General features: G+C 32.2%; 1 protein-coding gene across 1 annotated transcript; it reads right to left on the bottom strand.

Annotated features, from left to right (window-relative positions):
• Positions 1 to 14,653: 14,653 nt before the first annotated feature.
• Positions 14,654 to 17,490, bottom strand: LOC145129121 (protein IQ-DOMAIN 2-like). Its single transcript, XM_079063865.1, has 6 exons — positions 17,327 to 17,490; positions 16,640 to 16,736; positions 16,079 to 16,513; positions 15,755 to 15,982; positions 15,514 to 15,633; positions 14,654 to 15,413 (listed from the first exon to the last, which is right to left on the bottom strand). The coding sequence occupies exons 2-6, from the start codon at positions 16,718 to 16,720 to the stop codon at positions 14,838 to 14,840; spliced, it is 1,440 nt and encodes a 479-aa protein (XP_078919991.1). The 5' UTR covers positions 16,721 to 16,736; positions 17,327 to 17,490; the 3' UTR covers positions 14,654 to 14,837.
• Positions 17,491 to 25,035: the final 7,545 nt, after the last annotated feature.

Here is a 25,035-nt window from a genome sequence, read left to right as displayed (position 1 = left end):
ATGGACGATACATCGGCAGGAGGGAACGAGCGTCTGACTATAGAATTCTGGGATATAAAGAGGATACGACAAACGGAACATGGGTCAATAAGAATCGATGTTAATCTTGATGGCGTCGTTTCAGTAAGTGCGTGACGTGGCGTCTAATGAAGCGAGTGAAATTGATTTAGGCGGCATGAGAAAAATAGGGTTTTTGTATATATATATATATATATATATATATATATATATATATATATATATATATATATATATATATATATATATATATATATATATATATATATATATATAGGCTTAAGTTATTCTATTCAAAGTAATTATTGTGTTATTGTATGCATAAATGTGGGCCAATCAAATTTACTTATTTTAAGAAAATGATTAATATATATATTATTGAATTAAATATAATTGAAAAATATCATCTTAATTAATTACAAGGGTAATTTAGTCAATTAATATAAATTTAATAAAAGAAAATTACATTTTTTAAGGGATCATAGATTTTATTAATTTTAAAAATCCGATTTTACGAATTATAATTCTTTTAATTCGGACATTCTGACAGAATATGTTTATGAGTATATTCAAAAAAATAAAAATATTCTTGAACCATAAATAATAAAAATATTCTTGAACCTGTTTCTTGATCATGAATTTAAAAACTTCTTGTAGAATAACAAATTCTTGAACAGTCAATTGAAGAATAAAAACAAAAAATACATTATTTCTTATAGAATACGGGTAACAATTGTTAAGAATTACATCAAATCTAACAACGACTAATACATTCTAAAAGAATAATGTGGTCCGTTTCAATTTTGTGGTCTGTTCTTCAAGCATCAAATTCTGTGATTCCAACAGAATTGGGCTCCCGTTTTGCATTCCAACAGAATTGGAATTCGTGATTCCATTCCAATAGAATTGGAATCTCACCAATATCAACCATTGAATCATCTACAAAAACAAACTTGATACCTTTTCAGAATTCAACCTTGTCAAGATCCTGCACTGTCCACATAAATGAAGTGTTAAATCAGAAAGAATGAATACCTTCTAATCTGCTCTGGATTGACCAGCACGAGAAGAAAGAATGATGCCAACAATGAGACCGTATAGGGCAAGAGCTTCAGCAAAAATGAGGATGAGCATCATCCCAACAAATAGTTTTGGTTGTTGTGCATTGGCTCTGAAGAAACAAATTCAAGTTACCAAGAGTTCAAGAAACTAGAGATGAATGAAGGGTTGTAGTCTTGTTGCAGTTGCAATGTATGAAAACAAGAACTTGAACAAAAATCAAAATCTTGGAACTTCAACTGTATGTATGGTAAAGCTTTCAACTTATGAGAAATTGAATTAATCTTAATGGATTCATGATAAAACGTTCATGTTATCTTACAGATTATCATGTGGATACTGATCTGAAATGTGGAAAATATAAGTTTGAAGTAATTAAAATAAAACAGTAACAGAGATGTATAGAATGAGATATTGAAGGAAATTACCTAACACCAGCATCACCGACGATTTCGATAGCCATACCAGCAGAAAGACCAGCAAGGCCACAAGCAAGACCGGAGGAAAGATGAGCATATCCATCGAAAAGGTAATAGGATTTAGCCTTAGGGTTAATTCCAGTACTGATAATCACAGCGATAATCAAACCATAAATACCCAACACTCCAGCCATAACAATATCCTACCCAGAAGACAGGGTGAGAGAAATTTTGTCATTTGCCCATTGCTGCCACATTGCAGGAGTTAGCGGGAAAAGCCCACTCATAGCCTCCCTTTCTAGTCGCAGTATATAAATAAACAAAATCAGAGTCGCTGATTTGTAACCTAATTTTACACCGTGCAGGGGTTCTTAGGTGGGGTTGTTTGTGGTCGGAATGGGTGTAGTCGAGATCGACATGGTGCAGGGGCTTCTTAGGCTTGCTTTTTCGTTAAGATAGGAGGGCCGATGAGGCTTGATCGGAGGCAGCAGCAGGTCGGCACTCGGCACTCGGCAGACGGAGACGAGGAAGACGATCGGAGACGGTGAAGACGACAAGAGACGGTGACTCGGTGAAGACGGACAGGCAATCGAGTATCTACGGACGACGAATATCACGAAGCGGATGAGTGATGTGTTGATGTCGAGAAATCGGGATTTTGATCTTGGCTCTGGGTAGAAGTAATTGGAAAATTGAAACCCTAAAATTATCATCTATAAATATACGTGATCAATATCAAATTACCATAATTATAGTATATTATTTGTGGAAACTAATTATCAAATTACCTATTTACCCTTATTTATTAATTTAATTATTTATTTTTATTTTAAATTTTGATTGGTCCACATTTATGCATACAATAACACAATAATTACTTTAAACACCTGAACCTATATATATATATATATATATATATATATATATATATATATATATATATATATATATATATATATATATATATATATATATATAGGGTTGAGATCGGTTGAGAACTCAAAGTTTCCAGAAAACCCGAGAACTAAAACTGGAGCGTTGGATCAAAAGTAATTCGTTAAGGACATGATCGTCATCTTACCAATCTCATTTAATGTTTAATTTTTTTGTGTTATTTAAAATATTAATATAAATATCTAAAAATTAACAAAATAACTCAAAATTTCGGATTTATTTTTAAAAAAAATAATAATTTTTGATTTATTTAAAAAATAGAGATTTTTTAATTTTTTTTCAAAAAAATGGAATTTTTCAAAAAAAATGAAAAAAATATATTTTTAAAAAAATTGCATCTTTTTTTCAAAAAAAAAAAACTGCATTTTTTCTAGAAAAAACTGTATTTTTTTTTACAAAAAACTGCATTTTTTTTACATAAAACTGCATTTTTTTTTCATAAAAACTGCATTTTTTTCAAAAAAAAAAAAACTGCGATTTTTATAAAAAAAAGTGCAATTTTTTTCAAAACTGCATTTTTGAACAAAAAAATCAACGTTTTAGATGCATATATGCATATTTTTTCAAATGCATATATGCATATTTCTTATACTATAATATTCGTAAGTAAATTATAAAAAATCACATTCTTATTAATCAATCTATAAACACAATACAAGTATTTTATTCGATACAAAATAAAATATAAAAAAAACTACAAAGATTCACAGTGTTATCATTTCATTATATCAAGATTTCCATATTTTCTTCAATTTATCATTTTTCACCTCTTCAATATTTTCAACAAATTCTTCAAAGCCTACAAGAAAATTTTAAAAAACTCATTAATGCAAGAACACTCAGAAAAATGCACAAGTATATATTATGTAAGATTCACATGTGATTATATCATGTAAGATTCAAATGTGATTATATAATGTGATATTCACATGTGATTGTATCTTTTAAGATTCAAATGTGAAATTTACAAGAAAATTAAAAAAAATTAACAAAGACCACTCACACAAAATGCATGTGTGCATATTGACGTAATTCATATGTGATTCACTAGTGATTTACATGTGAATCGCATGTAATTCATATGTGATTCACTTGTGATTTACATGTGAATCACAAGTGAATCATATGTGAATTACATGTAATTCATATGTAATTCATATGTGAATTACATGTAATTCATATGTGAATTACATGTAATTCATATGCGAATCACTTGTGATTTACATGTGAATCACACATAATTCATATGTGAATTACATGTGATTTACATATGAATCATGTGTGAATTACATGTGATTTACATGTGAATCACATGTAATTCTTATGTGATTTACATGTTAATCACATGTAATTCATAATTACAGGTGAATCACATGTAATTCATATGTGATTTACTTGTGATTTACATGTGAATCACATGTAATTCATATGTGAATTACATGTGATTTACATATGAATCATGTGTGAATTACATGTGATTTACATGTGAATCACATGTAACTCTTATGTGATTTACATGTAAATCACATGTAATTCATAATTACATGTGAATCACATGTAATTCATATGTGATTTACTTGTGATTTACATGTGAATCACATGTAATTCACATATGAATTACATGTGATTTACTTATAACCGTCACACCATGATTCAAACAAATACAAAATTCAATAAAATTCAAACATGAACCATTATCAATTATGATTGACCTGATAGAAGAGTTGTTGGATGACACTTTGAATCATATCCACATGGAGATCCTTGTTCTTCTTCCGAGTTTTGTTCTTCCATTTTTACAGTTGAGTTCTCATGCATATATCATTATATATTGCACTGCTTCCCGTGAATGCAATCTGTAAAACATGCTTCCTTCCATGCATCTCCAAAGGCCTGTTATGTAACATACATGAAAATAAAAAGAATCCCCTTAATGACTCCATCAATACACTCAAGAAAGACTATATATGTATATTCACCTTTGTGTCATCAGAAACTCCATCTCCAACAGCACCAAAGCTATCAACATTCATAAAAACCATGACACCACGTTCGTCACCTGAACATGATGGCAAGTTAGAATCATCTTCTATTTTTAAACTTTTATCCTCAAGCATGTCCAAGGAGTCAGAAAAATTGCTTTCTGCATACTCACAAACTAACAATAGAGACAGAGAAAGAAAAGAAATAAATACAAGAGTGCTCATGATTTTGTTGTTGTTTGTTTAGATTAAATCATGTTTTGAGTCACCCAATAAGCCTCAAAACAATCTATCAGAGTCCTTCTATGAGAATTGGTGGTGGAAGAAATCCAAGTTCCTATTTGTGCAACCTACTTTGTTTTCCACCAAATATTTTGTACCTTGATGAGTAGGTTGTGAGTGGGATTGATATTTTTATTGTTTGACATGCCACTTCTGTTAAGAGGCTAATTTTTACCCTTATGGGAGTTCTTAGTGATGGCTTAATGTGTTAAGTGGTTAAAAAGTCTTTGAAATCCAAAGCTGGAAAACTCAGCAAAAATTACAAATTTGTCCCTGTATTGGAAAAATTATAGAAAAATCACTAGGAATAGAATTAATGATCTGTAAACTTTCAAAGTTTCCATTTTAAATCTAGTTTATCCATTAATTTTTCCATAACCTGTTGTTGCTTCTAACTTAGGTGAAAATCACATTTTTCACCGGCTGGTCAGAATTTAGCTGCATTGATAGGCAGTTTTGTAAAAATCATATAAAATTGTAGAAAAATCGTTTGGACCTTAAAAAGTACATTCTGAAAAGATAAAAATATGAACTTCTGGAATATGAGATAAAAACAGAAGTTATACAGTTTTCAAGTGTGCTAAAATAACTTTAAACAGTGGCTGTTTTGGGTCCAAAACTGAGAATTTTAATTGTTAGTTGATTTAGGTGTTTTGGCTCATGATTTATAAGTTGTGAATATTGTTTTTTGATGTATAGAAGTCAAATGAAGACGTGATATTTTAATTTATATGTATTAATTAATTAATACATATAAATCAAATGGCTGAACCAATAAAGCCAATTGCATGCCAGATGTGTTTAAAAGATCTGAAGTGCAAGGAATCTAAACAAACAACAACAAAATCAATCTTACATTAAAACATTTCACAAGAAAAGTAGATGAAAATGAAAGACATTAAGACAACATGTATCACCTGATTAATGGTGCACCTCATGTACCTAGGGCTGCAATTTCCAGTATCCCTTACAATAAAATCACTTGTAGCAGGCTTCAATATCAGACAAAAATAAGAATATAAGATTAAATCAATTGAATTCAAGCATAAATGAGATTTAGAGAAGTTACGAAAACATTATCCGTACATTTTTAAACAAAATGTTTGCTTCCAATTTTTTTTTAAATAAGTTAACTAACCTAAAAATTATCACATTTTGGATATAGCACATGATCTGGTTGGTAACTCTGCATCCATTAAGACTCCGAACCATCTGTTCGTCTGCATTATGCAGTATTGAATCTTGAGAAATATCCAAATCCTGTAAAATGGAGTTCATTAGTAAAGTAACCAACTAGTTTTCAGTAACAGATGGAGATGAAAGAAAGAGAGGAAAGTTTAGTTACTTCAGGTATGACCCAAAGTGAAAGTTTTGCATAGAGAAGATATATAGATACACCATTCAACTTGAATTTCATCATAGGAACGTGAGCCTCAGGTACAAGATGCAATTTTGTGACATCAGGCATATCTGAGAGCATTCTTTTTAATTAAGATGTTCTCTACCTAATTGTTGTGTTTATATCTATAAGAAGTATAAGAAGTATGGTTACATTGTGATGTTTTTATAACTTGGATGGTCATTTAATTCAAAAATCATTTGTAAACATATGAAAACTTGAATACAAATAAATCATAAAAATCTGCAGAATGTTCAACTATGAGAAATCATAAAAATCTCAAATTCTATTATGTCAAAAATCCACAAATTAACCAAATATTTTCCAACAATCAAGAACAAAAATGACATGTAACTTAGTTTACAAACAAACAGACCAAAAAAAGAATAATAATAAAATAAAATAAAAAGATATATGGCCCGACTAACCGACAACCAAAGCAGATGTAAGATCTCGAACTTTAAGTCTGCCATTTCTTCTCTGTTACAAACACATCACATAATCAGCACATAAACAACATTGAAGTCAATTCAAAGAATTTCTGATATTTGCCACATTGATGGTAGTATTCAGCTTTACATGCTAAAAGATCTCTGTCACATTGATGGTAGTATTAAGCTTTACATGCTAAAAGATCTTTATTGTTTTGGAGTGTACAAGTCAAGGATTGATTTGATGGTTTTGTGCTAATGTCTTCTTTCTCCAGTTCATTGAATTTATCTTCCACAACACTTGATTTATCGTACTGAAAATAAACAAAAATGAAAAATATTATATGTTGGAAAGTATAAGATGTTTTGATGCATGTCACATGGGTGTTGCGTATGTATTTAGGTACTTTTTTTATCAAACATGAATAGAATGAAGAAAGCCAGCCATCTTCTTGAGCAAACTGTAGAGATGAAAGGAAACTTTCTCTGAAACTGAATAAAAAAAAACAAACAATCACATGATGATTGTTTGAAATTTGAAAATAATAACAATAGGGTGTGAGTAGGATGATTCATTAATAACCTGAGATTAAGTTCAAATTTACTATTATCAACAAATATATGTGGTTTTTCTTTGGATTCTATAAGAATTTAAGCATCAAACATATGATTACAGTCAAATAATCACAAAATAGATACAATTTTTTAAACTTATGAAAGTTACCTTGTTGTTTCAACGAGGTGTGGTTGTTGAAGACGACGAGAAAAAGGGAGGAGTGTGGCTATTGTGATCGGAGCGTATCAAGTTTTAGACCGGCGGTTCTTTCATACTGAGGAGAGGCAACTTCAGAATCTCTTACAGACAGTCGATATGGAGGAAGGAGATGAATGTGGTCACCAAACTAGATCGATGTAAGAAAGAGATCTCCTGTGACGAATGTGCGATGGACAGAGGAAGAAGAGAGAGAAAGGTATTATAAAGGAGTGTGGAGTGATCGATCGAAGTGGAAGGAGTCCAGATAAGGATCCGATGTATCATATGTGTGTGAGAGATCATTGTTTTCTTCGATTTCGACCTACATCAGGTCAACACAAATGAATTGTACCGATTCTGTTCTAGTGTCTCCATCTTCACCATCAGACTTGACCATTTCAGCAACGAAATCGATCGACAATGGTGGAATCTAGGTTACATGTAGTGAGAGAAAGAGGAGGATACGATCTGTGTGGGATCTGATGAATCATATGTGTGTAAGAGATCATTATTCTCTTTGATTTCGACTTACATCAGGTTAACACAAATGAATTGTACCGATTATGTTCTAGCGTCTCCATCTTCACCATCAGACTGGACCATTGCAGGAACGAGATCGATCACCAATGGTGGAATCTAGGTTACACCTTAGAAAAAGTGAGAGAGAGGGGGATACGATCTGTGTGGGAACTGGGAAGGTAATTAATATAATTTTTCTGGGAATAACTTTTTATTCCAATATTACCCATCATATTTTCATAAAAAGTCCTAAAATGCTATTGGAATTAATAATAATTACAATCATGCCATTACTAATCCAAGCCTTTCATTTTTTTTTTGATCTAACGCTCCGCCTTTAGTTCTCGGGTTCTCGGGAAACTATGAGTTCTCAAATGATCATTCCTATATATATATATATATATATATATATATATATATATATATATATATATATATATATATATATATATATATATATATTTATATATATATATATATATAGAGAGAGAGTAAATTACAGTTTCAGTCCTTAGGTTCATTCGAAAACATAAATATTTTGCGAAAATACGAAAACATATTTTATTTTAAAAAAATAAAATAATGTACTTTAAAAATTAAATTTATTAGCAATAAATTAAAGATAATAAGTTTACATTGGAGGGTGTTATGGTGATATAAATTTAAAGGTGATTTAACATTTGTTTTTTTTTTTCACATCCTTAACCACTTTTAAATTCAAGTTTTATAATAAAAATATCAAAAAACATGTTTTGCTAATATGAAACAATTTCTCATGTATCATCAATTATCATTATGTAGTTCAAAGTTTAGATGAATTTTTATCCAAAATATAAGGTTGAGGTGACACACTCTCATAAGTTTTTTCTTGTTTTTGCGTTTTCGCAAATTATTTGCATTTTCACATGAGTCCTCCACTATATATATATATATATATATATAGATATATATATATATATATATATATATATATATATATATATACACTGTTCTAAAAAGCTCACCATGGCTCCAAGGCTTTCACATGCCACCAAGTTCTACCAAAACGGCGTCTTAACTCATATATGTGTATAAAAATGAATAATAGTTGAAAATACATATACATGTTAATTATATATAAAATTGTCGCTTTAAGTCACGCCTTACAAACGTTGTGGTTCGCCAATGCTCAGAAAAGCTTGAGGGTTAACATTGCCGCCAACTCACGCCTTACGTTATATAGAACCTTGTGTGTGTGTGTGTGTGTCTATATATATATATATATATATATATATATATATATATATATATATATATATATATATATATTATTGTTTACTTTTTTTTATATTTTTTCATTTACATTTTATTTAATTTATTTATATTTTTTATTATTTAGATTTTATTTGATATTTTTTCGAATATATTGTGTAATGTTTTTTAAATTTTGTTTATTTATATTTTTTGATGTTTTGTGAATCATTTTTCTAGTTTTTTGACGTGTTGTTTGAATACGTTTTAATCTTTTTTTTTTTTTAACGTTTTGGTTGTTTATATTTTTTAAAATATTTTTTGTAAAAAATGTAAAAAAAATTCGTTAAATATGAATATTATTAGCATAGATTAGGTATAAAAGTGTTTTTTAATTGGATTAACAGATAGGCTAACCGAAATTCGAACACGGATTTGAAATTATATAATGCCTAGTTGGAAACTATATAACTCGAAAACGAACAAAATTTCTAAAAATAAAAAAATGAACTCGAAAACATTGATACATGTGTTTGAAAATGTAAAAAAAAAATAAAAAAATAAACACATATTATCAATACCAATATTTTTTTTTCAAATTAATTTAATTTCAAACATAATTTGTAAGCATAAACCGATTTTATTTTATCAGAATGTTATTTTGTAATTCTGTCAGAATGGTATACAACTATGAACATAATATTATAAACACATATTATCAATACCAATAATTTTTAATGAATACAAATTTTATATAAGACGAAGTTTAAGAGTTTCGAATAAGTAATTACATTCATTCTTAAAAGAATACAACTATGAACATAAATTACATTTATTCTTGAAATCTCTTGCAAAAAAAATATCAACATTCTTGAAAGAATCCTCATTCACTTTCTTGTTTCGTTTCTAGATGTCTTGTGTATGTTTGACCTCTAAGTCACTTCAAAATATGCTAGCATTCTATGAGATTGACATTTTGTGAGATTGACATTATGTTAGAATTGTATTGCATGAGAATGATTTTATACAAGGAGTTGCAAAAGAAGTTAAACTCGAGGATGGTAAGTGATCCCTAGGTAAAACTTGAAACATCTGAAAAAGATAAGAAACAAAAATCATGTTAAAACATCAGCCAATTGCAATACAACCCTTGCAAAATCATTCTTATGTGATTCTACCATAATCATTTTTATGTGATTATACCTGAAATACAATTCTGGCATAATCATTCTTATGTGATTCTCTAAGATTATAATACTCTCTACACATTATTCAAATAGAAGAATACATTAGATACAAAATATTCTTAAAGAATGAAATAACAATTCTTAAAGAATGAAACAATTGAAGATAAGAATAAACACCCAATGATGAGGAAAGAAAGTCATTCTCACAGAATTAGCTTAATTAGCTTAAAGGGAATACACTATATAATGCATTCAAATTTCACAAAAATAAACCCTTTTTAAAATACAAACCCCAGCTCTAACTGATATATTTCATAATCGAAAAATGATTTCCTCTATTTCAATATTGAAAGAAAATGAGAGGAATTATTTCTTGTAGTACCCAAATAAGCTTTCATAAGATCAAAAAAATAAAAGAACCTCATTCTTTCCTAGCATATTTGAAATCATCTTCATAAAAATAGCAGCAACACTAACAAAACTATAGAAAAGGTTGTATAAAACTATAGAAAAGGTGAACATCAGATGCCTAGTCTGTTAGCAAGTTGTAGAAAGAGTTGTTATGACATTAAACCAAAAAACAATATCTTAAAACATTATCACATCTGTTGTATAGAACTATAGAAAAGGTAAACATCAGATGCAATGTTGGCATTATGTCGAACACCTGGTGGGTGGAAGTTAAACTTTCACATTACACATAGCAGATTAACATGTCAAGATCGACATCAGATTCAACAACAAGGTAAACATCATGTGCAATTTCAGAAAGAAATTAGATTCAAGGTGCAAAACCAGAAATCAAACTCAAAACCAATCAATCGACTCAAGGTGCAAAATTAGAAACCAATTAACATCATATTCCAGACGCAAAATCGAAAACCAATTTAAAATCAGACGGAGCAAACGAAACAAAAATCATACCTAACCAAAAAAGAAGACCGCATGAAATCGATACAGAGATGGAGAAAAACACGTTGGAGAAGTACCCACCAGAAGAACGATTGCAGGTGGACAGGAGAGCTGTGGAGGCAAGCTGAACGATGAAATTTATGAAAATCAGATAGGTCAGCAGCAGGTGGAGACCCTCGACACCTTGATTCCAATTCACATTGTCGACAAGTGTGGCAAGAGGTTTCGACCACCTCTTTTGATCAGACGATGTTCATTCGTCAATAAGAAAATAGGAGGAGGCATAAATAGAATATGTATGATATGAGAGGCTAGGGTTAAATAGTTGATCAAAGATATTTTTATGGTAATTTCCATGAATTAATGGATTTTATTTTAATTATCATGCTAAAGTTACATAATTACCCTTATAACAATTTTTAATTATTTAATTATTCCTAAATTCCAATTGGCTCCTACATGTACACAATACTTTTCATTCGTCAATAAGAAAATGAGAGGATGCATAAATAGAATATGTATGATATGAGAGGCTAGGGTTAAATAGTTGGTCAAAGAGATTTTTATGGTAATTTCCATGAATTAAGGGATTTTATTTTAATTATCATGCTAAAGTAACATAATTACCCTTATAACACTTTTTAATTATTTAATTATTCCTAAATTCCTATTGGCTCCTACATGCACACAATACTTGTTAGAAACATTTGAGCATCTCTCTCTCTCTCTCTCTCTCTATATATATATATATATATATATATATATATATATATATATATATATATATATATATATATATATATATATATATATAGAGAGAGAGAGAGAGAGAGAGAGAGAGAGAGAGAGAGAGAACAAATTACTGAAATCGTCCCTGTGGTTTGCAAAAATTTAATGTTTGGTCCCTAATGTTCTGTTCATTTATTTATTTTTGCACTCGTACATTCCCTAATAACTTTGTGACGTTTTTCGTCCCTGACAAACATGAAAAGACTATATTACCCTTTATATTTTATTTTTGTAGTTTTTTATTTCGTTATTATTTATTTATTAATTGAAAAATAAATTAATTTATTTATTAACATATGGACCCACTCTCACTCAAACCACCAAACACCATCAACCACCATTGGACACCTTCTGCCACCAGAAACCACCACCAGCCACCGGCAACCACCATGAGACACCAAAAACCTCCACCATCCACTGGAAACCACCGCTGAGAACTAAAAATCAACTCCAAAACAATCTTCTTGGAAACCTGAAAGCCTCCACCACACCCATCTAAGAAATCTAAAATCACCTTCAACACAACCACCACCACCAACTTCTGCCATTAACGACAACAACCAACAATCCACCCATATTTAAATCCCCAAAATTGAAATCGTTTGTTAGTTTCCCAAAGGTGAACTAAAAAACACAATATGAACCAGATTTCCCCGAAGCGAACATGAAATCATTCTTGACGAATGAAATAAACCTGAAATAGTTGGACGTGAAGCATCTGTTTTTGGTGTTCCCTGATGCGAGTTAGGAGAAGAAGAGAGAGATCAGTGAGTTGAGAAAGGTTATTCGATCTAGGGTTTAGAGAAAGGGGATGAAGTATGCCAGGGGTGGTTTCTTCCAACTATGAATATTAGATTGTCAGACAATGATAATGGCGATTTAGGGCTTGGACGAAGGAAAAGACGATTCTTAATGGAGTGATTTAGCAACTTCGATGGTAAAGAAGGGGTTGTTCGGTGTTCTTCTGCACCCCACGTCTGCTCCGACGATGGTGGTTGTGGCTTTGAGTCACGTCAAACGGACGATGCTCTTCTGCATCATTGTCTCTGGTCTTCTGTACTATCAATCAAAGATAGTTGTAGTGGTTTTCGAAAAGGAAGAGGGTTATCAATGGTGGTTCCCGGCGAGGAAGAGGGAGGAGGAGTGTTTGGTGAGGGGTAAAGTACGTACGTAGTGCGGAGTGGGGATGATAAAGGGTTAGATGGGCCCACATATTAAAGCATTTATTTTTAGTAGCTTACTAATAAATAAAATAAATAAAATAATTAATAAGGGTATTTGGTCTTTTTAAGTCGGTTAGGGACGAAAAACGCAATAAAATCGTACTATAGGGAGGGTCCGAGTGCAGATTAACGTTAGGGACCAAATATAGAATCAATGACTTGCCAAAAATTGATTCGTACACAACAATTTTTCTCCATACACAACAATTTATGCTTTAAAGAGTTGTTCAATACAATACTTTAATACATAAATTGTTGTGTATGAAAAAAAATTGTTATGTACGAATCAGTTCCTTTGCGAAAACTTTGAATCTAATGTTGATAAAATCTGATTGACCCTATGTCTCCAAGCAAACCCTAAGTTGTCTTTTGAGATGTTACAAATACTAATGGAGCACACTCTGTAACATACATCATGGAGTGAAAATCAAAACATAACGACTTCAAAAATAAAACACACTATGTTATGTTTAACATGTTCATGATACATTGAATAGAATATGACAATTATAATGATTAACTCCACATCTTAATCTTATATGTTATCTCATCATAAAAATTCTCATATATATATATATATATATATATATATATATATATATATATATATATATATATATATATATATATATATATATATATATATATATAAGCCCTTGATGGAGGTTTCCTAAGTGTTTTTTTTTTGTGTGTGTGTAAATTAATTGATAATCAAATTTAGGATGAAAGAAAGTGGTGAAAAAGAATGAATAAAGCCAACTCTTTGTGTGGCGTAGATCAATTTCCATTTGTGTGATTGTTGAGACATAAATACCCTTCAATTGTCTAATACATACACACACACGGTTGTTCTTAAATGTTATTTTTGGATTCGTTTCCTTAATTTCATCAAAACATCAACAAAAAAGAGATTTCTATATCGTAAATATCCCGCTATATAAATATATGAAAGGGCTAAATTCAAGAAATAGCAAAATACTTTCATTTATTTGGGTATTAGAACATCCTACTCTTGTTTATTCTATTATAACATTATACTCTCAATTTTTTTTACTTATTATGACATTTTATTCAAAAAAACTACATAATAATTACATTGTGTTTTTAACTTTTTTTTTATTTAAGACAATGTACTTTGAAAAAAACTACCCAATTGTAACAAGCAAAAATTACTTTGTATTTACTTAGGTGGTATTGCTACAATTATGTAAAATTCTTTTATAGTACATTGTTATATTAGCAAAAAAGAAAGAACGAGTGCTATACCATACAAATCAATTAATATACATTGTTGTATTTTATATAAGACGACATTGGTGGTAATGAAATAATGAACTGGGGATCATATAATTCTCAACTTCATTGGGCTTAGAGTAATTTCAGATGTCATGGCCCATATTTTATCAAAATCAACTAAGACTTGGACTCCCATCGTTTCTCAAAATCATAACATATTCTTTAAACAATAATATACAAAGTTTGTTATATACAAATTAAATATTTGTACACTGTATGTAATGTGATATCAGTCGAAATAATCGAGCAAGGAAACAAATCTTTAAATATAATTTTTTTTTTTTTTTTTTTTTTTATAGGTTCACTTAGTTTCGTGAAACCATAAAACCCCCCACCAATTTATCTCATAAAACTTTACAAATTTACATTTTTAACACTAACCTTTAACGAGAACCAGGACCCACCCTAGATGACCCCGATACCCTACGACCGGGTGGTGCACCGGACATCGACAGCCGTCTATTAACCGCCGGTTTCTTCTTCGCCGACCCTAACGGACTTGGGCAAGGGCTAGGGCTACGGCTTGGACTCTGAACCGGAGCTGGAATCAGGGATTTGGTCTTAGTCGATCTCGGAGAAGAAACTCGAGGTGAAGAGACACGAGGGGAAGAAGCGCGAGGTGAAGAGACTGAAGATTCTTCACGAAGTGAAGTATTTGCGATGCTGTGCCTTCGGTTTCTCGGCGATTGAATGGCGTCGTTTCCTTTTTTAGGGCTTGATGTTGCGAGCCTTCTACCGGATACTGACGGAGATCTTGGGGATGAAACGGAATTGCTCATGTCTCCGACAGACGATGAACGGGTTATGGTTTTTACCGGAGGCGGTGGTTCGTTATCGTTTGGGCTTTGGGATTCCCATGGCCGGGCCGCCATCCACCGGTCTAACCAGCTCCATCCCCAGTGGGGATTGTTTGGATCCATGAACGTTGGATTTCCGTTCTTCTGGTTCTTCCACATTTGCTATTGATATTCGTAAAAAAAAACACAAGAATTTTGATGTTTTGAATTGGGATTTTCAGATGGATGAACATGGTAATTGGTATGGTGGTCGGAGTTTTACCTGTTGAGTCTGTGCATAAGCCAACGCCCTTTCTCGGAGTGCTGTAGCCTCGACTTTCTTCTGTAAGCTCGCTTCTACTTCCTCCTTTGTTCTTCGACTGTTATTCCATTCGCCTCCCATCTAATTCAAACATTACAAATACAATCATCAAAATAAACCATGATTCATCTCCAACTCATAATATCATGCACAATTCATTAAATTATACACCGGAAATATCTAAATATAATATAAAACTTACAGAGAATCTCATGTTGTCAAGCTCTCTCTCACGTTTCTGCATAAGTTGTCGTTGGAGAGCCTGATTCTCTTCAGACATTCGAATCCTTCTGGCTCGAACCTGAGACTGGACACGTGCCAGAGTCTGCATACATCTTAAAGTCGTAATCGCTTGTCGTTTCACCGATTGACTTTGAATCAACACTTTCAACCTTATATACCCCTTCAAAGACCTTAACTTTCTTCTTGCCTTTAATTTCAACAATAAAAAAAAAATTAAAAAGTAAAAACCCATCTATAATAATTTTATATTGCCGTATTTTTTACATAGGTGTGTTGACATTACCGAAAACCGCCGGAAAGCTGTCTGAATCTTGATGGCGGCTATGTCTTCTTTAGATTTACCCAATAAACGCCGGAAAGCTGCTGCAGCTACTGCCGCCCTTGAATACGCAAAAGAAGGTTTGACTGGTTCGTTGACCGGTTTTGGGGGTTTGGGCGGCGGTTCAAACTCTGGTTTTGGGGGTTTTTTCTCCTCGATTACAGGGTTTGTGGGTTTGTTTGGTTCGATTTTGGGTTCTGTGGGTTTGTTCGGTTGAATTTCCGGTTCTGCGGGTTTTTTTGGTGAGTTCTCCGGTTCTGCAATGGTTACCTCCTCCTCTGGTTCAGGGAAAGGAGAACGAAGTGCAGGTGTGGCGAATACAGATTCTTCATGTGGGGTCTCTGATTCGATGTTCTTTTGCTTTCCAAACCATGATTTTTTAGATGCTGTTTTCTGGGGCTGTTTTCAGTGATAAGATTAAGAAGATATGAGTGTGGAAAGATGTTGACATTTCGTCGAACACGTTGTGTGCAGAAAGAAGAAAAAGGAAGAGGAACACGATGAAATGGAAACAGAAACACATACCTTTTCTTTTTTCTCCTTGGAATCATAACTAGGGATCAAAGCTTTCCTCACTGCAGAAAACCATCCTCCCTTCTTTCCCATTAGCTCGTCAAATCATCTTCCAAACAGCAACAAAAAAAATGCTTAAATTGAAATCCAATTTACGATAAAGATAATTAACGACGATAAGGAAAAATGGAAATGCATATTGCCTACTGAACCAATTCAATGGAAAAATAACCGAAATTAAACGGACATTTAAAACCCAGAACTACATAAATTGACACAAAATCCCTATTGTGGATCAAGACCGATATTGAAATTTTACAATAAAAACATCATCGCAGTTAATGGTTTCCCAATTAAATGATATGACAATCAAGACAAATAAAAATGCATATTGCCAACTAAACCAATTTAATTGATAATTCGAAAGAAAATAAACGAACACTCAAAGCCCAGATAAACCAATGTCTTGGAGAAAAGAGTTACTCGTGTTAATTGGGTTTATTAGGGCGCATTGCATCACAAACCCATATGATTTTTAAGAATCGAATAGTAATCAAGAAGCAAAAACAGAGACAAGTTTTGGGGGGAAACATGAAGATTAACGACATATGTCGAATAACAAAATGAAATAAAAAAAAGAAACAAAGAGAAGCATTGATGTTGATTTTGTTAAAATTGAAATAAGAGGGAGATAGATACCTGCAACAGAAGATCAGAAAGTTGAAATCTTTCTGAAAGTCTTGTTGAAAGAAATAATAAGCCTTCTGCTGCGGAGATTATTAGAGGCAGGGAAATGGCCTTTAGAACGTCGCCCTTGAAATGGAGGAAGAAGGGTTTTCGCTATTTTGGGAAATGAGCAGTTGAGGTTGAGGATCATATTAAGTTAACGTTTTGCTTTCGCGGGTCATTAGTAACGACCGTTTATTTTTATTTTTTTTAAAAGTTATTAAATTACACGAATGGTCCTTGTGGTTTAGGATAATCTACCTTTATTTTTTTTTTTGATTTATATATATACTAATTTTGAACTACATGATGAACAGGAGTTGCTTCTGATTGGACAATTTTTTTTGTTTTTTTTTTGTTGGTTTATGCAAGTGATTTGTTTTACACGCGTTCTTTTCTCCTTCCACCGATTGCCTGTTCTCAATATAGTGTCCTTCACCGTTTCTATTTTCCAATAACATTACTCCACCACACCCCACCACCACCGATGTCTCGATATCTGAATATCAGGTGCTTTCAAGCCGTCTTCTTCGATTGTGCTTCCCACCCCACCGTATCTGTTCTATTTCCTCACAGAATCCTTTTTTTTCCTTCATCCACCGCCATTCACTTCAATCGCTCTCATTTTTATGATTTGTCCCATTAGTTTCGTTTTTGAGCCGGTTGCTCCCTCCACCGCCTCTCCCACCCAAGAGAGATCGTAGAAAAACTCGAATCCCTGTTTCCTTTTATAATTTTTTTAGTCACCTTCCAAAATCAACCCTCAATTTCGTTTTCTATGGCCTATGGATTCGTTTGCATCTTGGTACCAACTAGCAATTGGGTTTACTTACGTTGTTTTTACCCATTGTAGCCGCCAAATTCACGACACTTTATCCCATCAACCGATTAATCGAGTCAAGCTCCACTACTTCCATGTTCGTTCCATATTTGGGGGTTAAGTACAGGGTCTGAACTATCTCTAATCAGATCCTAATCCCCATCTACTAATAGAACGCTCATCACCTATCGTCGGCGTCGTTGTCACACTCACAACTTCGAAGCTACAATCTGAGATAGAAGTCGATACATGTATTCCACCGTCTGTACACGGATGTGTATTGCAGCTGATCAGAAGTTCTACTTTTCTCTGTCTCTATTTGCTCCCAGTTTTTATAATTAGGTGTGACGGTTGGTGATGCGATGAAGGTTTGAATCTGATTTGATGTTTCAGGTGACAAATATTGATCTTTTTGTTCTTTGTTCCCATACGTTGTTGTGTTCCTCCAATCTAAATGTTTTATTGTTTTTCTATACTTTCTTTTGATTTATGTGTAATACAGATGGTTTCCTGTTTTTTGGTATGTTACAATGCACACCAATTGTTTGTTGTAATGTTTCACCTGTTGGATTGTTAAATTTAATTAAATTACCTTCATAGGTGCTCAATTTGGGACAATAGGTCTAGAGAAATGACAATTTTCTCATGAAATTGTTAGTTTTTCACCAAAAGCATATGTATGTGTGTGATTGTTTATCTGTTTTTTGTAGATAAATGGGAAGAATTGTACCTCAATATGTCAATGTTTCAGTTTGTTGATGTAGCTAAGTTCTGTATTTTTACTCCATCATATCGTTAGTAAAATATTTGACCTTATTCTTGGGTAATTGTAGCTGAATGATAATCAATGTACTCTTAACTGGGTATTCTAGATGGAGCCGTTTATGGATCTTATACCAGAAAATGAAACAAGTTGTTTTATGGATGCTTACCATAAGAGATTCAACTCCCCTGCCTTAAACACACAAGTAATATAAGAGTTTGTTTTATTAATCTTAATTTTTGTGATGCACAAATGTATTTTTTTTTCTTATATGTTGTATTTTGTTATTAGTATGCACCTGCTAGGGCATGGACTAAATAGGAAATGATGAATGCTGATTGATAAATAGGCTGAAAGTGGTATGTTTTTTTTTATATAGTTAAGAAAGTCTTTCCATTGTTCTAATCTGTTTGGTTGCTTATATGCAGACATTTTGGATAAAGTCATGTAACTTCACACTGTAAGACTAGATGATGTAAGTTCTGTAATTTGATTCTTTAAAAATCTAATAGAAATGATCATAACCAAACAAAATGAACAATAGATACGATTCAGATGATTATTTACAAATTTTGCTGCATGATATTTTTTTGGTTTCTTGATAATAAATCTGTTAATGCACTTTTATGTCAATTTTTATAAATATGAGTGCCTCTTTAACAACAAATGGTTAAAAGATTATTGTCTACACAATGCTAGCTCTTTGTAAATGTCACTTTATGTAAAGGGTAAAGACAATTATTTTCAAATTTGATTGGTTTGGTTAAGTTAAACAGGTTAGGGTAAGGTAGGTATTTTTGTTTGATAATTGTATTCATGTTTACCAAATCCTCAGAGCATAATATACTGATTTGCTTCATTCTTCCAATTTTACCCTTTTACCTGATTTTCTGTTTGTGTAGTTTTCATTCAGAGTTACACTCCACATGAATACATTTTTGAATTCATGCATCCATGTTGGTTTTCTGTTTCATAGTATAATCATCAGGTTACTGTCCATAATTTGGAAAATTTTCTTTGTTTGTGAACTAAACAAATAATTTGTCAATTTGCGTGAACCAATACAAAAGTAGCCGGAGCCCGTGAGCCCGATGTATATCTTTTATTAACTTATGTGATGAGATGGACTTTTGTAGCATATTATTATTAAAACATAACGGCATAAATTTAAAATAAAAATCATATTAATACCGTAAATAAATAAATAAATAAATAAATAAAAAGTATAACTTTGGTGCATAAAGGTGTTTTAGCCTTTGAATGTGTGACGCTGGAAAGACTTTTTTCATGATATTTTAAAAATAAGAATAAGAAACGTTAATTCCTTTCATTTTTCTTATTACTGATGGAGCTGTTGAAGATGAAAAAGATATTTGTAATATAATAAAGGATGACCTTGTGGATGGAGGGATGAATTCTCCTAGACTTTTCACATTTGGCATAGGTATGTATAACTTCTTTTTAATTATCCCCTATGTGGGTATATTTGTAATTTGTACATGTTAATGAATTCAAGATTATTCACAGGTTCATACTGCAATCACTATTTTTTGCAAATGCTTGCACATATGGGAAGATGATGCTATGATGTTGCATATGATGTAGGCCAGTCTCATCAACATTATGAGGGTATATTTGTAATTTGCCCTTTCTTAAATATACAAAGAATGTTAAAAAGCTTTATTTTTACCAGATTCAATCAGTGATCGGTTACCAAAACTGTTAAACAATGCCTCAGCTCATGTACTTGAAAATGTAACCATTGATGGCCTAGAAACTCTTGAGTCACATGAGGTACACTCCCTCACACACTTTTTGTATTCATTTCAATTTTTTTTATAAAATTTGACCCTTAATTGTTCTGTTTAATACAATTATACCCTTTTCGTATTCCGGACTTTTATGTAAATCCATTAATTGTCTCGGGTCGATACTCTAAGGGACCTTTCCTGACATTGTTAAAGCTAGAGGCTTCACAGCTGATATGAGTGCTTACAAGATTGATGTCAAAGTGAGAAAAGCAAAGGGCATACCTTTTTACAGGGTAAAGATCTTAATTTGCACACGTCTCCAAGGGCATTTATGTCTTTTGGATGTATAAAAAACATGTCGTGTGTATTAGGTTTGTGCGAGAGTAGCAAAGCGTATCTTCATTGCTAACTGTCGCGAATGTGTATTCTTTTTGGGGGTGAATCAACAACCACTTATTGTTTGTGATAACCATAAACTTCAGGTATGTTTTACTTTAATCATTTATGCAACTGCAACCTTTTTTATGTGATTGTTAGTTTGATATATGAAAGTTAATGATGTGAGATATGTTTTGATGGATGCCAGCTGGCACCATATAATACATTTTACCCAGAGTTGGAGGAGCACATGAAAGAAGTTGATGTTGAGAGTGTTCCTAATAGATGGAATGAGTCAAGTGCATTGGGTTTAGTGGACCCAAATGATTGTATACACACACAAATACACATGAACTTTAGTTAGTGACACCTGGTTTATTGGATTCCATGGAATTTGTCAATTAGTCCTGGTAACATGAATGTAATGAAGGTAAATGTTTATTGTGATAGAGATTTTTGTAACTAGAACAAGGGTATTTTTGTAATTTTGGTCTTATGGATCTATAAAGGAAGATTTATTTAGCGTTTTCGAAAATTAGTTCCGACTCCTGAATTAAGCCGAGATATTACAAATGTAAACTACATCTACTGCCATGTCTATCATCTGATCTAATCCCGCAACGCGGGTTCCTTCACTAGTTATACATGTAAATTTGCCGATTTATTTTTTAATTTGGTTATCATTTATTTATCTCTCACACCTCTCTTCTTTATTTTGCCCATATCTTTTGTAAATTAGACCCACTTATCCCAATTCCCACCATTCCTTTTACTTGTCATATATCTCTTATCTCTTTTCTCTAATGGAAGAAAACCCTAAACTACCTCTTTAGACTAGCGTCACCAACAGAAACCTATGTAACGTCGTCAATAATTACTCCCACAAACCCATATCTATTTACTTTAATTTCTCAGTCATAGACTTTTAACAACCACCTCATACTTCTAACCCCCACTCTCACCTAGGGGTGAACATTTCGACCGGACCGGACCGGACCAGCTCTTGGACCGGACCGGTTATGGAGAATATTGTGGACCGTGGACCAGACCGGATGAGTCGTGTCTATGTCTGTGTCCGTGTCCGGGTCTAGGTCCGGGTTGTCCGGTTCTTGGACCTGTTGGATGGTGGGATGTCAAATGATTTATCTATCAAAGATTTACCAAATGTTTTGATGTAGCCGAAACAAGCTCTGTTTTTGTCTTGAATTTTTCAAAGAACTTCACCATTTCGGTTACAATTTCAAAGTCATAATTTTCTGGTACTCTACCGAGATCCCTTTCATATGATTTATCTATCAAAGATACATAAAATTTAGAATTATAGTCTAAAATAATAGCTAAAAAGCTGAAATATTTCAGCTTTGATAGCTCAACTCTGAAAGATTATAACTCATTGAATATAATACCAATATCAACAAAATTATAGTCTAAATTTATCTACAAGTTGTAAAATAAATGTTGGAAAAAACTGTAGGTCAATCCGACTTAAAACGAATGAGTTATGGTTGTTTAAAAATTTTCACAGATTACAAAATTTTAAAAATCTTGCTAAAAAGCTGAAAGTTTTCAGCTTTGATAGCTCAACTTTGAAAGATTGTAACTCATTGAATATAATATCAAGATCAACAAAATTATAGTCTAAATTCATCTACAAAATGTAAATTAAACGTTGGAAAAAACCGTGTGTCAATCCGACTTAAAACGAATGAGTTATGGTTGTTTAATAAATTTCACAGATTACAAAATTTTAAAAATTTTGCTGAAAAGCTTAAATATAACTTAAAAATAAATATCACCTCTTACGCCAAATTCCATAAATGCCTCTTGTAACTGGTATGTGGACTTCAATAATTCGAAAGTTGAGTTCCATCGGGTAGGGGTGTCAAAAATACAATTTTTTTTTAAAAAATAAACCGGTCCATAACTGGTTTTTACCGAGAACCGGCCGGACCATTATATGAACTGGAAAGAGAGAGGCTGATCACCATCTCCAATTGCGTAATCATGAACTGGAAACGGAGAAGCAGATGTAAATTAGTACATAAGGGAATCAAACTTGCCATCGAGCAACGAAATGGAATTGGAAAATTGAACTATTGAAAAAATTATTAATCATATATTTCTAGGTTGTTTCAATGTCAATTGGATTGGAAAAGCATGGCACACATTATTACATAACACAAGTCTGTGAAAGTTTGACTTGGATAAAAGGTGAGTAAGACCAATTTGAGAAATTGAAATCTCTAATTGAATTAATCAGAAAACATTACGCGTTACCTATATATAAATACATTTTTTAACTTATTGACCAAGTAACCAACTGATAACTAGTTAGACTAATAATGAAACTCTAACCAACTTCTAGTTCTATTCTAATTCTAATTCTCACATATATTAACGTATGGACTAAGTAAATAAAGGTAAAACACATAATGAATCGTATATGCTTAGACTGATTCTTGCCACCGAAATTTGCACGAGAGACCATCAATGGTGGCAACTACCTAGCAACACTGCCTTAATCACCATCATCAACATTAAATAAGAACTTTCTTCCTGTTTGATATCTTATGAAAAACACCATGTATCACCCACTAATTCTATAATTCAAATTACAAAGAATCAAGATCAAACATATTCATACGTTCGCTGATTTTTGCGAACTTTACAGAATGGAATTACTTTGTAATCTACTCATGAATTATCCAATTTACCCTCTTTTTCTCTTGTATCCTCCATCTTCCAATTAAATCTTTTTGTGTAGCTTTTTTTTTCTTTTTCTGGTTCTTAATCGTACATCAAGCCACAAATAATGACAACAATTTATGTTTTAGATTTTCCAAGGGTTTCATATGTCTCAATGTTGGATTAATCTAGAACTAAGGTGAAAATATATTTAATCTAGAACTAAGGTGAAAATATATGCTTCAAACAGATCTTGTAACATTGATACAATAAAAACAAAGAAGAACAACTTCATGAAGATCATCGAATCAGGAAGGAAAGTGGAGAATCTATGTTATATGCTAACGAGTAAACCAAGAGATCAAATTTGTTGTTTACGAGAAAAAAATATTTGACATTTAATGATGATTTGCTAATATGGTGTAACATGCCTGTCATGTCATGGATTTTTTTCTGAAAACATTTATAAATGTCAACGGTCTTCTGTAATAAAAAAAAAATTAAGTATTAGTTTTTCAAATGAAAATTTAGAAGTATACAAGTCTTTTCCAAAAAATTTCATATATATAATTGGTTTTCGGTCCAACAACGATTTTCATTCCAACAAATTTTATGAATACAATATCTTTGCATTCGAGTCTTCTTGTTTTTTTAAAAGAAAAGGTAAATCCTTCCATAAGTCCACATAAAAGATTCATTGTTGAACACTAGCAACATTTTGGGTATACCATTGTTTGACCTCTTGTGTGAGTTTTTACTCCTCAACCACCATAGTTTGTGACAACCGTCAAATTTCGCTCAAGTCAAAGTCAAACAAAGTCAACAAGTCAAACCGGTCAACTCCATTAACCCTTGTATGATAGGGTTTACATTATACAATTCGCTATTTCAATGAGAAAACATCATTTGAAAAATTCATATGTTTGATTTTCCTTAGCCTTAACAGTGCTAAACAACAAACCAAAGCGATAAAACACTATTGCACAATCATCGGGATTGTGTAAGACACTAAATCATGGCTTAACGGGGTTTATGGACCTTTCGTTGCGAAGCCGGACACTCAAAAAGATCACAAACGAAACCTCTCACAATCTCTTTCACTCAACCTCTCTCTATTAAAATCTCTCCCAAATCTCTCCCGAATCTCTCCCAAATCTCTCTCAAAAGTTCCTTTATTTTTTTGTAATCATTCGGGCCATCCCGACCCTTAACTGGGTCAAAAACCACTTGAAACGGGGTAAAAACGGGTAAAATAGGCTTAAGGACCCAAAACTGAAGCTTCAGG

The sequence above is a fragment of the Lactuca virosa genome, chromosome 8 (genome assembly GCF_052849685.1).
Source record: "Lactuca virosa cultivar CGN04683 chromosome 8, Lactuca_virosa_CGN04683_v6, whole genome shotgun sequence".
NCBI classification, from domain to species: Eukaryota; Viridiplantae; Streptophyta; class Magnoliopsida; order Asterales; family Asteraceae; genus Lactuca; species Lactuca virosa.
Note: the sequence above shows the minus strand (reverse complement) of the source record. Positions and strands in the feature narration are given on the sequence as shown.

Bases quoted from the DNA above. Each gene is read 5' to 3' on its own strand.
- LOC145129121 (XM_079063865.1), bottom strand. From the start codon at position 16,720: ATGGGAAAGAAGGGAGGATGGTTTTCTGCAGTGAGGAAAGCTTTGATC. The intron at 16,514-16,639 runs GTATGTGTTTCT...CACTGAAAACAG, and splicing joins CCAAGGAGAAAAAAGAAAAG to CCCCAGAAAACAGCATCTAA. The intron at 15,634-15,754 runs GTAAGTTTTATA...TGTTTGAATTAG, and splicing joins TTGACAACATGAGATTCTCT to ATGGGAGGCGAATGGAATAA.